Below are 18,570 nucleotides of genomic sequence, written 5' to 3'. Positions count from 1 at the left end.
AAACCCATAATATACTTCATCCTCAACAATCTGGTTTCCGCCCTAAACACTCAACTGAAACTGCTCTGATCGAACTGACTGACACTATTAAAACGCTGCAAGATCAGAGAAAGAAAGCCATTCTGATACTTCTCGACCTCACGGCAGCGTTCGATACCATATCACACTCTATCTTGATCAACAGACTGATGGCTATAGGGATCTCAGACACAGCCCTATCATGGATAGGATCATTCCTCAGCGATAGGGCCCAAACCGTCGCCCTTGGTCCTTTTCAATCTAAGGAGAAAAAGGTCTCCTCTGGAGTACCCCAAGGGTCCATCCTGAGTCCCCTCCTTTTTAATATCTACCTCGTCCCCCTCATTACTCTGATTGAATCTTTCGGCATACCCGTCACCTCGTATGCCGACGATACTCAGTTGATTGTACCCCTTGAGGACAACTCAAATAAAGCTGAGCTCAATCTTAAAAACTGCTTAACTGCGGTCTTCCAATGGATGGACTCTAACCATCTCCGATGTAACTCTGGTAAAACAGAGATCCTCCCCATCGGAAAGAACACCTCCTTCTGCCCAGCCCTCTGGTGGCCGGACAACTCTGTTGCCCCTCCTCAAACCGTTACATCAGCTAGAAACCTAGGTGTAGTATTCGACGCAGATCTATCTTTCGACCAACACGCCAGGACGGTCGCCGGCAGATGCTTCGGTACAATTAAATCTCTCAGAAAGTTCTTCGACTTTCTCCCTCTTGAGGCCAGGAAAACTGTAACAGTAGCCCTCGTAATCTCGCGCATTGACTACTGTAACGGCCTCCTGGCTGGGACCAAAAAATCCACTCTTACCAAACTCCAAAGCATTCTCCATACTGCCGCCCGCCTGGTCCTAAAATTACCCCGCAAATCCTCAATCTCTGCAGCCCTAGAAACATTGCATTGGCTACCCCTCCATAAAAGAATACTTTTCAAAATTCTTACTGTTGCCTTTCGGGCTTTCAACAACACTGGTCCTATATACTTAACTAGACGCTTTCCACACTACAACCCGAGCCGCTCCCTTCGTTCTGCCCATGGCAATTTCATGTCCTCCGCCAGGTACAACTTGAAGTCAAAAGGTGAAAAAACGTTAAGCTCCCTGGCCATCAAAGCTTGGAACAGCATGCCTAAACACCTGAGACAACAGACCTTAGAGAAGCCTTTCAGAAAACTTCTCAAAACTTGGATCTTTAATCTCCCCGACAACTGGACTAAAGCCGCCATCTAGCCTCCCTCGCACCTACCTTTGACCGGGCATCCAGGTTTTTCAACGCCATGATGCTCCCTCCGGAGCGAACGCTGCGCTTTATAAATACCCCCTCAAATATCAAATATCAAACCACCAATGTGGCTCATGCCACGCTTGTGAGACAGCCATGGTGGCAGACTGTTGGCTGTACAATGGCAGAAGTGGCAAACTTAAGCATGTGACAAATTATAGAAGCCAGAACATTATTGTGCCCATGTCCACTGGGATACATCGGAGAGAAAGGCAGGGAATTTCGTGTAAGATGCAGCGAACATAAGTCTGCAATTCGCACAGGCAGAATGACAGCCCCTATTGTACAACACTGCCATGATTAAAACCACTCAGATACAAATCTGAGATGGGTCATTTTGGAGACAGTAAGATCAAAAGCGGGATCATCGATGGAACGGATCAGTAAACAAAGGGAAACCTTTTGGATCTTTACTTTGAATACGGAGAAGGAAGGGTTTAATGAAAAAATTGTTTGGAATATCACTCAGAAATAACACTACTGTCTTACATGAGTAGGTATTACATCGAGGGACACACAGGGCTCCAGGCGGCCCTAGTCGCCTCTGCAAATGTCCCAGTGTGGGGTAAACAGCCCCCTTACCTCTGCAGAATGCAGCGGGGGGAACACTGGCATCTGCTCCCCCCATACTAGTGAGGAAGATCAGCAAGGCCGTTGGGTGCACACCACTGCCCCAGCCTTGTAATGTCTTTCAGTCCTGGAGGCAAGCACCCGCAGCAGGCTCACCATGCAGTCAAGGCTGGGTCGCTTGTGAAGCCCATTCTCTGTAAGGACCGACATGTTACGAAGATGGACCACCATGGAATCTGAGCTTAGGGATAGAACAGGCAGGCCGCAGCGCCTGAGCCCAGGCCGGCAGTCACCATTTTGCAGCTAAGCGCGGCTCTCGCCTCCTGCAGATGTTGCTCAGGGGATCAGATCTCCATGTCAGCTGGGGTCCACAATCTCCCACTTTGTGTTTCCCAGTAGCCGCCATCTGGACAAGGCCATGGGGACGATTCAAGGCTTGCAGGAAGGGAGCTTAATGATGATAATGAAGTTGTGGAGACAGAGAGATTAGAAAACGTGTCTCAACAGTCTGCCATCTTGGCCATGCCCCCATAACATAACTTTTGAAGGAGGAGTGCCTGCACTTATAAAAGTTCCCAACAAATCAGTGTGATCTTGTGAAGAACTAGTGACCTCGCAATGTCTCCTTTGGATCTTTAGATGTCAGATATGGGAGGATGGAAACAATGTGCATCCTAGCCAGTTCTCTGATCCATGTATTACTCCAACCTATGCCTTCTCTGTAACCCTGGGCAGAGTTCGCGCAGTTCGTGGAGTTGCACTACGCGGAACTCCGCGAAGTGCAAAACAAACTCAGCTGCAGTCCGATAGAAAAATGCCATTCGCGGTAATTGCACAGTGCAGGATGCTTGTCTGCACTGTGCAATCATTGCGAACTGCACAATGCACGGTGCAAGCGGTCCCTGCTTTCCTTTTCTGCCGCTCAAGTAGATTTTTACTTGAGCGGCAGCTTTCGCAACGCAAACGGGCAGTTTCTCAATGCGAGCTGTCGTGAGCATACGCGGCCACTCGTAATGAGAAACCTGACCCCTGTGTTGAAAATCTTGCCTGGATGTGGATTTTCCACGCTCGCCAACCTGATGTTGACGATCGCGAACGAGGAAAAATCTCACTGGGAGGTTGATTTTCCTCGGTCGCGTTCGCCAACTTGACGTTGACGAATGTGAGCGAGAAAAAAAACTGAGTTTTTCAGAACTCCGCGAGCTTTGCGTAACGCGGAGTGCAGAAAACTCTGCAAACTCCGCGAGCGGAGCGGAGTTCACCACCCAGAATTACGTCTCTGGACCATAAACTTTAAAGTAGATATCTCAGAATCCAGAACCCAGTGCAGTAACAAGATAACTGCACTATGAAAATCAGAAATATAATAGAAGACCTGCAATGCTGCTCAAAGCTGCCAGCTTACTGAAAGCCATTAACTGCCTTCCTGTCTCTCACATTTCGTCATCCATCACGCTGCTAAGCTCAGCGACCCACAACACCATCATTGCACCTCGGTGGTCATTATGCATGACATGGAAGAACATCCCACATGCTATCAAAACAGAGACAACACCCATCCAACCACACACCCTACACGGTGCAGCGTACTACCACAAGCTCTTCAGCACTCCACAGAGGGGTAGTAAGCCCTCTATCAGTGATACTCAAAGTAAAAGTACAATGTGGGGGCCGCAATCGGCCCTCCTGACCTTTAGGTGTGTTCCCTTGGTTAACAGCAGCACTGGTTGCTGTTTACTCGACTCAGCACTAATATTAAAACAAGGTAAATAAACAGGCAAGCATTAATTTAAAGGCTAATTGCAGTTAAAGGAAGGAAGCAAGTAGTGTGTCCTGCTCTGCTTAACTTAAGTAACACCTTCATCTATAAAGACATCTTGCAGCAAATGTGTAAAAGTATGATAGTCTCTTCACAATTCAAAAAGTGCATTTAATAAACACGCAGCAACATTTTCGCTCAGTAAAACCTTGGAGTCATTATTGATTACCAACTTTACATGCAAGAGTATGTCAGGGCTACATGTGGTAAATGCTTCGGCATTCTTAAGCTGCTGAGAAGAATGTTCAAATATATTCCTACAGCCTGACGAAAAACCATAGTCCAGACCCCAATAACAAGTAGCCTAGACTATGGCCAGAAGCGGCTCCCCCATTGGGGCGTGGGGGCGTTGCCCCACTACTTTCTCGCCGTGCGTGAAGGCAGAAACATAAATGGTAATAAAGCAGAAGTGCCTGGTTGGGGGTGGGCGGTCCTGCTCGAGGGCAGGGGGGAGTGGCTTGCTCAATGTTGTGCATACTGACTGTTTAATCGGCCCTGGGGCCGACCAAACAGTCAATAACAACAACAGTGGGCAAGCCACTCCCCCCCTACCCTCGTGCAGGACCGCCCACTCTCCCTTTTTAGGTCTCGCCTGACCAAGCGCATGCGCTGGTCTGGCGAGACATTTTGTGAGGGCTCCAAAAAGTGCTACCAGGCCAGCCTAGAGCTACAGAGCATGTGCGTGGGCGCGCGTGTCACGCTTTACGGCGATTACTTTCACTTTCGCGGCCGCTTTGATGTTTGATCGCGATTGCGATCACTTTCGTGGCCGCTTTGATGTTCTCCGTGAGGCTTCAATAGATTGCAGCAATTAAAACAAGCAATGGCATAGCCAATAGGTCTCGCTTTTGGGACCTTATAAGTGTTTAGTTATGCAACTGTTGCATGGCTAAACACTTATAAGGTCCCAAAGGCGAGACCTATTGGCTATGCCAATGCTTGTTCTCTATGTATGCTGCTGCATGCAGCAGTATACATAGAGAAAATGACCCGGGTGGGGCGCGACCCGCTGTGCCTCACCAATCACAACTCTGCCATTGAAGCGTTGTGATTGGCAGACGGGAGGGAGGGAGCTGGGAGGCTGCCTTTCCTTGATGACGAGAGCTGCAGGAATAACGGAGGACAGTGGGAGCGGGAGTCGGGACCCCATCCAGAAGTTGAGGTGGCTGACGGTAAGTTTTATTTTATATATTTTAACAGAGCATCCTTTGTTAATATTTATTGGCTGTATTAATTGTGTTTTTTCGACACGTGTGAATGTACTTTAATTGCAATCACCAATGAGGTCTTCCAAATAATGCTGGATATTTCCCGTTATACACTTCCATAACACCCCTTTAATTAGGAGAGTTTAAATTAAAAATAATCGGAGGTACTGGTAGAGTGATCTGCACACCCACTGCCTACATTCCTTGCAGGAGTAAACTGAATATACACATATTTTTGGCTTTCCAAGATATTTCCGCGCTGCTGCCAGACTGGAGAACAGTTTCCAGCCTTCACCGGCGCGGCGCTTAGGGGGATAAAGAGCGCCACAAAAGAGGGCCTCTGTAACAGGCAGTCAGTATTTTTTGTATTTTATTTAGTGAAGTAATAAGCTTAACAACATATATCAGGGCCAAAGCTGTCTTGCTCGTGCAGGCAGGCAATCCATCACTCGGCCTGCCAGGAGTGACGGCAAACAGACGCTAACAAGGAAATGCCTTCCAGTGCTTTAAATGGGCCGGTACTCGCCGGTACGGAGTACCGGCACTTTTGAATTTTTTTGCCATCAGTACCGACACTTCTCTGTAGCCAGGGAGAGTACCGGTACCCTGATCGGCGACACAGCAGGCTCAGGTTAGTTTTCTCCTCCAGTGCAGGGCAGTAATTAACTCGGCTGAAGCAGCCTAGCAGATTTGCTGGCAAAGATTCCAGCAGCGCCCATGTGACTGTCTGTCCCCAAACTGCAGGGGGGTGAGAGGGCTTGTGTCACGCTGCGATTAACAGGACAGGGTCTTTAGACAGACCCTGCACTGTCAAACAGATGGGCAGCGACCATTCGGGTGAAAGTGCCATCATGACTTTCATTTTGTGTAATGAGTTAACCTGTTTTTTTTTTTTACAGAAACACATTTCTGATGTGTTTTAATATGTGCTGCAACTAGTACAGAAATAATGATGTATGATGATATTTTGCCCTTATCCCCGCCCCTAGCCCCGCCCACTTGCCACACCTCTATTTTAATGAGTACCTGCACTTTTTTTCCCCCATTTAAAGCACTGGCCTTCTCTAATAATCACCCACGCCGCAGAGAGGCAGGCCTGCTGCACAACACCTCTTAAATTTTTACCAATAATATGCATTTAATGCACTTCTGTTTCTTTGACATGGCAGGGAAGTGAATTGATGGGGCTGGTGGGGCCTGGACTGTACCCGTATTGTAAAAGAGATGCCCAATAAATGGCATGGCTTGTGGTGTGACCCCTTCTCCCTTGAGGATGGATGAATCCGAGTTCATTAGAAGGCCTGCATTTCATTAGCTGATTCTGACTGGGCTCACCTACTGCACAGTGATAATGTAATCAAGAGGAGGAGAAATCACGTTGAATCCGGTGAGGACTCAGGTAATTACAAGCTGCATGATTTTGCCTAAGTAACCAGAGCTCTGCTGGACTATTGCGTCATGCAGGGCACTGCCAGCATGCCCCTATGCTTTATTACAGTCCGTGGTCAAACAAGGGTGAGTCACTCAGGAGGCAGGCCACCTCTCAAGAATGTTTTTTTCTTGAGGTCCTGCTATTATCTCCGCACTTTTTCTGTATAGCAGGCACCCTTCTATGCCAACAGCATGGTCAAGCGCCGTGCATCCTACCATTCACATTCTCCCCAGAAAGGCTGCATTTCATTCCACAGAAAGGTGCTTGAGGACCCGATTCAAGGCCCGCCAAGTTGCTGTACCCAGGTGGCACAGTAAGTAGGCCACAATTATCCATAAATATTTGATCTTCCCCCACCAACTGCACTCTACTCACACCCCTCTTGTGAACATGTCCTGCAACATACAATATAGTCTCTTCACTAATTCTACCCATTGACCCGTGTGCCACAAATGCACAACTTTACAGTATATTGCCTTGATGTGAGGTATCTTGTCAGGGAAATCATGATCTCCAAATACATATAATAGAAGCAAAATACCATAGAGGTTGAAAACCCTCGAACTGCCTTTAGGTGCTCAGTTTCACTTCACCCCCACAATATTCACTCATTGTTGCTGTCTCACCCAGCCTCCACATATTTATATTTTTACTGTTTTTCTCCAAAACTCTTAACAATACAAAACCTCTTAGAAATGGGAGCAAGAGCGCTAGCCGTCTGTGTAAGTAGTTCTTTGTGCTTGCATTATGGGCTTGTTTCTAAAGCTAGAGGGAGGGAGGAACTGCGCTGACACCGTGTTTAGGTTCCGTCATTTGCAGTTGTACTTGTTCATCAGATGTATGTAATTGTTTTGGTGCGCTGGAGGCTAATTTTCTCCATAGTAGTGCAAGCTATCGCACACCCACCGAGGTGGGCTGAAGGAATCCTTCTAGTATACTGGCAAATGGTGGGTCCTGAAAGAGTCTGGGAAGCCATCCGTTCCCCTTTCCACGGGGAGAGCAGTGGCTGGTCCCTCTCTCCCGTCATGGAGAGAGTACCTTAGGCCTTGCTAACCAATCCCAAAGCACAAAAGCGTAGGCCCTTTCTGGCCAAGGGGGGTTTTATATCAAATCAAGACTAGGTGGAGTCTGCAGTGACATATTGTGCAGACAAGTAGTAGCATCTGCTCCCGAGCATGGGAAGAATTCTTCTTTATCTACAGCAGCAGCCACTTGTATCTTCAGATCTTGTAGTCTGCTCTAGTCCAGAAAAGGAGAGAGAGATGAAAGACACCACTTGTTGAAAAGAATGAAGATGTTGGAGCAGGGTAGATCCCTGGGAGAGAGAGTTGCCCTACATGTGCGAGTTTCAGTCTTGCAGGAAGAGGGTTGGGTGTTCCCTGGCTCCCCTGCACCCTGTGGGCCAGCCCAGCCCAGCGCATTGCACCTGGGCCAGTCAGTATACAGCAACATCTGCTGTGCGCCCCAGTACCACAGCATGCCCTGCTAGAGCAGCAGGCCCGGAGCACCCCAGGTCCGGCCCAGAGCACCCGACGCCATGAAGAAGACCCACTCCAAATCAGGGACCCTGACCAGACTGTTCGGAAACAAGCAGGCCAACGACAACCTCTTTGCCCCAAATCCACCCCGGATCTTACCACAGACTTCCAGCAAAGGAGACAAGACTACCTACGGTCAGTATATCATTTATCATAAATCCCTCAGTTCTTACTTTTTAAATATCTTGTTCCAGTTTGCTTTTCAACCTTTGTGGAATTTTCTGTGTATTATTTGGCGTGTTTTGGTCTTTAATGATTTTCTTTTGCCTAATTGTGTTTGTTGGCCTCGGTTGTCTCAGAGCCCTCAGTGTTTCTAGGTCTATGGGCAAGCAGTGAGTTAATTCAGGCAAGCTTTTTTCTTTTCTTTTTTCTGGTACTTGTAGCTTCGCTTTTACAATTAGAAAAACAGAACAGGTCCAAGAATGCAAAGAAAAACTCTAGATTTGGTGAGCTATTCCTGGATGGATCAGAGATCTGGGAAGTCAACATTCTTAAGGTATCTTTACCTAAACTGTACTGTCAACAACAGGGGTTCCTCCTTTCATTAGCTCCAGGCATAGTGTGGGCATCAGGAGGCCGCCCCTAGATAAAAATGTTCGCCTTCCATCTGTCCATTAATACCATACCAATGACATATTTAGTGGCATACAAGTGCCAATTATTAATACCAACAACACATCACAGCACTGCGTGTTGATCCACCGCTGAAGCCGGCAACATGTAACCTCGACTGCCGAGGATGTGGTGGAGTGGTCAGTTTGTTAGCTCTGGAATCAGGAGACCTGATTGCCCCACACAAATAGGTAGTGTAGGATTGACACTGTGCCTATCGTCATGAAAGTGCCAAATAATGTCAACATTTTTGTATTACAACAAAATGCATTCTATGAGTTGTAACTCTAGCTTACCGTAGTTGATGCAATAAAACTAACATACCTAGAAACAATGATTTGCAAAGAAAAAAGGTCAGGGTTGGAATATTTTGATCTTGATTATATGGAGTCATCTTTTAATTTTATAGTTGTGTGGCAGGGCCTAGCTTCAGAAACATTTCTATCTACATGTTGTTATGACATCCCTTTATTAATGTAATAACTGCACTTTCACAATTGCTTTATTAACCTTCTTGCTTCTCAAGTTTTCTTGAAAATGCACCATTTACCCACTCTTTTTTCAAACTTTTCTCGGGGGGGAAAACCCCCCGAACCCTCCTTAAGATGTTTGGGCTTGCTCGCTGCGCTTGCTCGCTCGCCGTCGTGCACTCCCACACAAACTGTACGCCTCACCACTTTCAAATGTCACCAGCCGCCACTGACTATGGCAATGCATTATTTGTATTCTCTGGTGACTATCTTTTTACTAGATTGCAGTTTATGCAAAACGTGGCAGCCAAACTAATATGTAAGACGGACAGGTTCGGCTCTGCTTCAGCATGCTTAGCCTATGCATAAGTGATCTAACTTGAGATTCTACATGGCAGGGTGGAATTTCATAAACTCTCTCGAGACTTGAGATCTCATAATATGGCCCTAGCGAAAACCAAGCATATTACGTAAGTTAGATCGGGTGACTGATCTTTCTTGTACTTAGCCGCTGTTCGGTGCAATTCCTTACCTTTGGAAATTCTTCTCATTGAGAATCATACCAGATTTAGAAAGGAGTTGAAAGCCGAACTTTTTCCGGTGTAATGGACAGTATGAGGGCACGTCTAAGATATATTATCTCAGTGGTTAGTTGAAGCAACTACTTAGCGCGGAGTTATCTCCTTGGGGATGTGTTGCACTTTAGAAATAAAACAAATAAATCAGATTATGTCAGTGCATTGAAAAGTATTTTTTTTAAAGTGCTAGATTTCAAATATGAATTGAGAAACATTCATACTTCCCCTCCTCGCTGACACCAATACCGATAGTGGACTAAGATGACATGTAAATTGTTTTGTTCTCCCTCTCAGGGCTGGAGTTGCTAGTATACATGAACAACATTATGAAATCAAACAAAGGAGAAGTTTTTGTTCAGCGCTTATCCTGAATTCCAGAATTTTGACATTCTCTTTTATTATAGTGAAGAAAAAGGAGGGAAAGTGAAATAAAACAATTGGGTAGGATCACAACATTAGGTCAAGTGGGGAAGCTGGAATTGACCCAGGTCTTCTGGTTCTACATTGGGCAGTTCAGCAACTGGATGTGTGTGCTTCGCTTTCCCTACACCCACCTTACCACCCTTCCCCGCCCAAAGCAATCTGTCCCCACAACCACCACCCTGCTGGCATCAGTGTGATCCTCGGTCACACCAGCCACCAAACTATTTGGCCCCTGGAAAAGTGTTCGCAGGAACCCATGCCCTATATAAATGTTGCAATACATTACAATATATCTGCTCATTAATCATACAATGAGGCTGTGCCCAGTATGCTGGTAAAGCATGTGTTACTTGCACAGTGCACTGAAACAGCTGCATTTAACCTAACATTATTTTTTGGATAATCAATTTTTAATGAGGCTAAAGTAGTAGGACCATTGTTCACCAGGGATCGGTATATCCGGGAGACCCCCCTCTCCCCCCCTGCCCAGGTTTCCCATCATGACCGGCGCCTCTAGCGGGCTAAACTCGGGTAGAGATCTGCCCATGGGTACGTGGGTGGCGAGGGCGTGACGGATCTGCAGGTACTTGAAAAATTGGGAGTTGTGAAGGGTGTTTCGCTGCTGCAGGTCAGAGAAAGCCCTGATATGATCCCCGGCCCACACGTCCCCAAGGAGAGAAATCCCAACATGGTCCCACTGCCAGAATCCTGTAAGGGCGGCTGTCTCCTGCAGCCATTTACCCTGCCATAGAGGTGTGTGTTGAGTGAGATGCTTGTCCCAGCGTGTGTGGTGCAGGGCGGAGCGCCAGGCCACCAGGACTGCTCTGGTGATTGGTGGCATAGCTTGTGGTATGGGAGCCCTGTATAAGTAAGCTTGGATGTGCGGAAAGTCCATGTCTGTAAGTTCGACTCGGATGGCCGGGTCAGAACACCCCCGGTGAACCAGTTGTGGATAATGAGAAGTCTGGTGGCTAGGTAGTAAAGGTGGAGATTCGTCATACCCATACCCCCATCAAAGGGCGGAATTCGGCATCGAGCCAGGATGATACGTGGTCTCCTACCCCTCCATAGAAATTTGTGATCATCCCATCCAGTTCTCGAAACCAACTCCCCGGGAAGTGAAAGATGATGTTCTGGATAATGTATAGAAAACGAGGGAGGATCATAATTTTAAAAAGGGCTCCTCTTCCAAGAGGATTGAGTGGTAGGGTGTGCCAGCACTTGAGATCATGTTTGGCTTTCGCGACCTGGGGGGTAATATTGAGCGCCCACTCCAGCTCTGGAAGCAGAGCCACCCAGATCCTGAGGTACTTGAATGATTGCCTCCTGATGGGGATAGTCGATTGCCAGTCGAAGCATGCCCGTGAGAGGTGGAGAGGGATCAGGGTAGATTTAGCCGGATTAAGCCGCAGGCCCTAAGCACCTCCAAACAGCGGGGGCCAGAGCTCTCAGGTTCCGTCAAGAAGAGCAGGACATCATCAGCGTAGAGGGCATTCTTGTCCACGTGGTGGGAATCCCAAGACCAACCCTGGACCCGGGTGTCACTGCGTATGAGGCAGGCCAGGGGCTCCATCGCCAACGCAAACAAGAGGGGTGATAAAGAACATCCCTGGCGCGTGCCTCTCCGAATTGGAAACGCATCTGAGGTGGTGCCGTTGGTAAGCACCCTGGCCTTGGAGGCGGAGTGCAGGGCGCGAACAAGGCATCGGAAATGGGTTCCAAAACCCATCGTCACAAGGACATTCTCTAAATAGCTCCAATCCACAGTATCAAAGGCCTTCTCAAAATCTATAAGTAGAAGTGCTAGGTATGGGGTCAGGCGATGACGGTGTGTTAAGGCAAGGTTGAGGCGCCTCATGCAATGTCTGGTTCCGCGAGCTGGCATAAAACCGCATTGATCCGGGTGGACCAACTTATTCAGTAGAGGACAAAGGCGCTGGGCTAGGGCTGTAGCACAGATCTTCATTTCAGTATTGAATAGAGAGATCTGAAGGTAGTCCGCACAGGAGGCCGAGGGTGGTTGGGTTTTCGGAATGACAACAATAGTGGCCATGTCAGTTTCTGGGGGAAAAGAGCCCACTTCGGCCACATGTTGAAGAAGTTCAAGTAGGTGGAATACCAACAAATCCTTGTAGGACGCATAGTACTCCTGCGGGAAACCGTCTGGTACGGGCGTTTTCCCCAGATTCAACAAGGAAATGGCTCCGTGTATCTCCTCCGGGGTAAAGGGGAGATCAAGATCCGTCAACCCTGCCCTAGTTAGACAGGGGAGGTGGACCGCCGCCCTTCCCAGTAGGTCCGCGAGAGCAGCTTCGGGGGGGGTCGAGTGGAGTAGAGCTGAGCATAATACTCAAAGGCCTGTGCGATGGCCCGAGAAGTGTGGTGGCGGGTTCAGGTGGCGTCCTGGATCTCTGGGATGATCCTGTTTGCCCTGGGGTACGAGATCAGGTTGTGAAGCAGCATCCCATTTTTGTCTCCCCAGCCATAGACACGGCCACGGAGGAGCACCAAAGTGCCTTGGCAGAGTGAAGGGAAATGTGTCGGATCTCCTTCCGAATTGCTACCAGTTGCCTAGCTTGCTGGGGGTCAGTAGAGTATGAAAGGGCCAATTCCAGTCGCGTGGCCCGAGCCTCGAGCAGAGTCAGGTGTTCGGATTGAGCCGTGCGCTTAGCGTGTACCTGACCCCTTGCCATGCCAAGAATGGTTGCTTTACCGGCCTCCCATAGCTTGCCCGGGGAGGGAACCAAGCCTTGGTTAGTAAGGAAGTAGTGGCACAATTCCAGTTCTATTGTGTCCTTGAGCTCTTTATACAATCTCCCTACCGTCCGCGTCCCCGCCACAGCTCCACCAGGTGCAGCGACATGGCCGAGTGATCCGAAATCCCCCGGGGTAGAATTGAGATGCCGGAGACGACCTGGCAGTCAGTGGCTGGCAGGAAGAGTAAGTCGATACGAGAGTGTGTGTGATGTGCCGCCGAGATGTGGGTGTACTGAGACCCTCGGGCGTTCCAAACCCTCCAGACATCGCACAAAACAAGAGCCGCCGACTAGTACAGCAGTTTCTTGGCTGAGGTTGTACGCGCTGAGGAAGGCGCGTCAGTCGCTTCGAGAGACGGTTGCATGACCGCTTTAAAGTCGCCCCCAATTATTGTCTGACCCAGGGGCAAGGCAGAGATCAGGGATGTGAGATGATGAAGGGTCAAAGCAAGCGTTGCAGGCGAGAAGTACGGAGAAACCAGGTTCAGGGTGTTTCCCTCGAGCCCACCCGTGACAGCCACACAGCGGCCCTGTTTGTCCTTCGTTATCCGCTCAACGGTGAAGGGGAGGCCCCCTACGTACTAGTATGGCCATCCCCCGGGAGACCTGTGTGAAATCAGAGTGCCACACCCTGTTGAACCCGTATCACGCTAAAAAGGGGCATTGGGTTCCCAGAAGGTGTGTCTCCTGAAGGAGGAGAATGTTGGGTGCGTAGCGCTGAGCATACTTAAGGACTGCCGTGCGTTTGATACGGTCCAACAACCCATTCACGTTCCAAGATAGAACATAAAGGGATCTCCTGCTAGTAGACATCTGGGCCGGAAGTGTGGGAAGAACGAGGCGGGCCGATAGACCCAGGCCTCAGGGAGAACGGTGGTTTGCAGCCAGAGCGGGAAGGTGCGGCTCGCGCAGTGGAATATGCTGTCTGTGTCGTGTCGGTGTAGAGGTGCAGAACACAACAAAAAACAATGGCTCGAACTGAGCCAGTTCGAAAACATCCCTGAGGACAGTGATACTCCCCCTTCCCAAAATCCCCCCCAAACCCCCCACCCTATACTTCCAGAACCGAAGCATCTGTCGCCCTGAAGAAAATAGATAACAACAAAAGCTAAGCTAAAATGTTTAGCAGGGTAGTTCGTGGCAGCGGTGGACCCCTCCACAATGACAGATGTAGCAGTAATCATCAGCGTGCCGTTGATCGAGCAGTGGTCACGAGAGTTCTGTTCCCAGCCTGGTCCAAGGGGGCTCCTGCAAGTCTGACCCCAGCCCCCCGCCGAGGCCCTGAAGCGCAGGGTTTCTAAGCAGGACCAAGTTCGTAATGGTGAATTTTAACCTAACATTTTACTAAGCAACTGACCAGTGAGGAAAATAATAGTCAGAGAATACTGCATGTACATACTCTTTCCATCTCTGAACACTGATTAGAGACTTACATATGCTTAAAAAAATGGAATGTCATCAATGTTTTAGAGGTTCGAAATGTAGGAAACATGTCCATGCAAACACATGTTATATGGTTAAGTAGGCCATGCAAAGCCATACCATCACTTTCCTGCAAGACACAACTTGTGATCGCATTTTGTCCACTTGCATAAGTGCATTCAGTACTAATGTGATAGTTGTGGAATTAGTAATAATGACATATGCTCCGGAAATTAATCAACTGTTGTTTTTGCATTCATCAACCCGAGTGGGACGGGTATGCCCAGACGTGGATCCCGTGCTCTCCATGCCACTGGAATCAAGCTATCCTGGTTGAAGAGGGGTGAAACCCCGAAACCGGTCCTAGGATGCTTGTTTCCAGTCCAGGGAGGACCTGGCTTGGCAGTTCGGGCTGGACTGTTCCCATGAGGCACAGGGTCAAGACTGATTTGCATATGACTGGGTTCAAACTGGAATGGCATGGTGAGCAAAAAAACTATGGATTTAGGCCCAGATCTCTGTACTGGGGTGAATGTATGACATTGTTCTGCATTCTGTCCATCAACTGTTTTTTTTGCATTTGTCACCCCGAGTGGGACGGGTATGCCCAGACGTGGGTCCTGAGCTCTCCATGCCACTGGAATCAAACTATCCTGGCCGAAGAGGGGTGAAACCCCGAAACCGGTCCAAGGATGCTTGTTTCGAGTCCAGGGAGGACCTGGCTTGGCAGTTTGGGCTGGACTGTTCCCATGAGGCACAGGGTCAAGACTGATTTGCATATGGCTGGGTTCAAACTGGAATGGCATGGTGAGCAAAAAAACGATGGATTTAGGCGAGGATCTCTGTACTGGGGTGAATGTATGACATTGTTTTGCATTCTGTCCATCGACTGTTGTTTTTGCATTTGTCACCCGAGTGGGACGGGTATGCCCAGACGTGGGCCCCGTGCTCTCCATGCCACTGCAATCAGGCTATCCTTGCTGAAGAGGGGTGAAACCCCGAAACCGGTCCTAGGATGCTTGTTTCCAGTCCAGGGAGGACCTGGCTTGGCAATTCGGGCTGGACTGTTCCCATGAGGCACAGGGTCAAGACGGATTTGCATACGCCTGGTTTCAAACTGGAATGGCATGGTGAGCAAAAAAACAATGGATTTAGGCCCAGATCTCTGTACTGGGTGAATATATGACATTGTTCTGCATTCTGTCCATCAACTGTTGTTTTTGCATGAAATTAATATAGCAATTGGCTACTTTCAAAGAGACCCTCCAAAGACCAGGGTGCCATTTTATGGTGCAAATTCAATAAAAAGCTTCATGTGCAAATGACCCGATGCTTACCTTTCGGCATTTTCTTTAAGTAGCTAAAGACTGTGCTCTGATCAATGAGACTCTTTGCTCTGAAGAAGTGCATGCTGGGAGGAAAGGCCCCCGTTCTGGTGGCCTCATTCATCTCTTCCATCTTAAGATGCATGAGCTTCTGGTTGGCAAGGTCCTCTTGTGCATCCAGTTCAATGTTGCGACCAGTATGGATGAAGAGCTCTTTTAGTATCAGGGAATTGCGGTCGCTGGGCAATGGTCTGGGGTGACTGAAAGAGGTCAAACACAGGAGAAACCACGCCAAAGGCCAGGAGCAGTGGAGGTCCATGATCACCAGTTTACTTGAATGGGAGACAAAACGCACAACTAAACAACATACATTTCAATGAAGAGCAAAACATTATCCACAAAAATGAAACCTTTTACAACACATGAGAGTTGCCTGTATTCACAGTGTTTGGAGTACACATTTATCCCTACCCAGGCTGAAATCATCTGTACACAACTGCCAGTTGGCCCTCTGTCACAAAAAGAGTTGGATGCATCATTCTGAAACACTGGTCATTTCTGAACTTAGTACTTCTGCCCAGTTCGCTGACCACATATATAGAAAATTTACAGCGTAGTCTTTACCTAGCCCCACGACAAAATAAATGGCAATCCAGTTAAACTGCATGGCCCCGAGTATAAGCAACTCCAGATGATCTTAATAAGATCTGATCAGGGAGGAGCAGCTTCAGTCTCTGTTCCACAGAGGTCTTCGCAATGCATGTTTGGGAAACGCTGTGACACTTGGGAAGTCTGTCTAAGAAATTTAAAAAGTGATAGAGTGAATGCTTTTGTGAATCTGAAGCACTGATGATTGTTCTGGTAGTGTCCCAATCCATTGCTTTTGCTCTTAGTGACATTCAAGAATATAATCAAACACAACCAAATCAGTCTGGGCCCCGCCTTAAAGAGGTATTCCAGCTAACATCCCATGTGAATTTGAAACAATGAGGCATAGGTCGAGTTGTATGCCATTAGGCTCCCTTTCAACCATGCATGGAATTTTGGCCAACAGCCCTTTGCTTACTGGGACTTGTAGTTTCCCTATCTCCATTATAAGAATTGGCCTGCAAATCCCTACCTGCATAAGAGCTGTTTGCTAAACAATCCTGTTAAACAGACATACTTTTGCCCTGTTCACCCCCATTTTGTGCTGAATGATACTGGTGGTAACTCACTCTAACTGTACCCTGTGCTCTGCTAACCTGGCCCAGGGCTAGTGCTATGTTTAAAAAGGTATATGTAATAGTGTAAACTTAGTATTGGCAATGACAGACCCTATAAGTCCATAGTAGATAGGCCAGGGGGTGCAGTCTTCCTATATGTCCCTAGTATATAATGGGGCATAGAGGTTTAGATGCACAGCAGATTTCCTGCACCTGCATGTGTGTGCTGCGGTGTGTCTGCTGTCCTTTTATGGTTATGATTTCTTTATTATTGATTCACAACAGAAAACAGCAGCTTTGTGTTGTAACTTGTATTGTTGCTTTGCACCCTTTCCCTTAGTTACCCGTTCCCTGCTGCTCAGCCAGTATGAATGTGATGTGTGTGGAATGTTGGAATGTTTGATGAGGTAATGGAGGGCCTGGTGTGGTTCACAGAGAGACAGTTGGAGTATGTGATGCTGTTCCTGGTGGGGGCTGAACTTATTATCCTACTTACCATCATGTAACTCGCGCCTGGCGAAAACACTATGAACCTGTGGCCAAGTGCGCATATAAAGTAGCGCAAAGAAAACTTCATAGTCTAAAGCGCAAGACCATTAGGGATTTTTTCACCAATCAGATCAAAACCTCTGATAACTCTTTTAATATAGTCCAGGGTTTCATTAAACCTCATGCACTGAAGAGCACTATCTCTTCGTTGTGAGACTCTGTAAAAAGTTAGCCACTTTTTTTCAGACTAAAATCCAGGATATCTATTCCTCCTTCTCACTCTCTGGACCACTAGATTTACCACCTCATATACTGTGTGGGTCAAGTATGTGGTTGGTCTTTCGCCCCTTTGGTCTAGAAGCATCTTTGGGGGAACTTAATAAAATGAAATCAGGCTCCCCGGCAGACCCCTGTCCAGCTAGATTCTTTAAGCTACTAGCCCCCTGGCTCAACCCTGCATTGAATGCTATTTGGAACTCCTCGCTGGCGACGGGGATTTACCCTACCAAAGGGAAAATGCATTTGTTCAGCCAATTCTTAAGAAGGAAGATACTGATCCAACAGAGCCCAAAGACTTTTTGGCCAATCGCTCTCCTTCCTGTTCCGGCTAAAATTTTAGAAAAGGAAGTCCAGAAACAACTAAGGGACTTCCTAGAGTCGGACCATCACCTCCACGACTCCCAGTCTGGATTTAGATCTGGTTACAGCACGGAAACTGCTTTGCTGGAAGTTGCAGAAACTATCCGTGAAACCTTAGATCAAGGAAGCTGTGCGATGCTGGTGCTGTTGAACCTATCCGCAGCTTTTGATATGATGTCGCACAGGATTCTCCTAAATAGACTTAAATGTCTAGGGGTGTCAGGAACGGTTTGGGCCTGGCTTTGCTCTTTTTTAGAGGGGCGCACACAGCAGGTGACCCTCCATCCCCATATTTTCCATCTCTAGCCCCCTTGTGTGTGGGGTCCCACAGGGTTCAGCCTTAAGTCCTATTCTTTTTAATGTGTACATCACCCCCCCTGCAGCAATTATTGAGCAATATGGGGTGAAGGTCATCTCGTACGCTGATGATACACAACTGGTGTTGTCCTTCAGAGACCACAGCGAGATGGCCTTTGTCAATTTTAATCAGTGGCTTATGAATATCTCATTATGGATGACGGAGAACTGCTTAAAACTGAACACAGAAAAAACGGAGGTCTTGTTTTTTAACCAACCTATCACTCCATGGCCAGAGCTCTGGTGGCCGGCTGGGTTAAATCCACCTCCTCTTCCAGCTACCTCTGCTAGGAATCTGGGCTTCAAGTTTGATGCGCAGCTGACTGGCAAAGTGCAAATTGCCCATGTCTCTGTGCAATGCGTTTAAAAGTTGAGGCTCTATGGAGTTTCCTTCACTATCTGCCAATAGACTGTAG

General features: G+C 47.9%; 1 protein-coding gene across 1 annotated transcript in view; it reads right to left on the bottom strand.

The window, feature by feature from the left end:
• Window positions 1-15,783, bottom strand: part of LOC146854824 (adenosine deaminase 2-like) — a 551,112-nt gene extending 535,329 nt beyond the window's left edge. Inside the window, exon 1 of the mRNA XM_085652184.1 lies at window positions 15,477-15,783. Within this exon, the coding sequence (XP_085508310.1) occupies window positions 15,477-15,783 (307 nt within the window). The remainder of the gene's footprint in view (window positions 1-15,476) is intronic.
• Between the last annotated feature and the right edge of the window lie 2,787 nt (window positions 15,784-18,570).

Source organism: Triturus cristatus, chromosome 4_1, assembly GCF_964204655.1.
Source record: "Triturus cristatus chromosome 4_1, aTriCri1.1, whole genome shotgun sequence".
In the NCBI taxonomy this organism is placed as follows: domain Eukaryota; kingdom Metazoa; phylum Chordata; class Amphibia; order Caudata; family Salamandridae; genus Triturus; species Triturus cristatus.
This window is presented reverse-complemented; position numbering and strand designations above follow the sequence as displayed.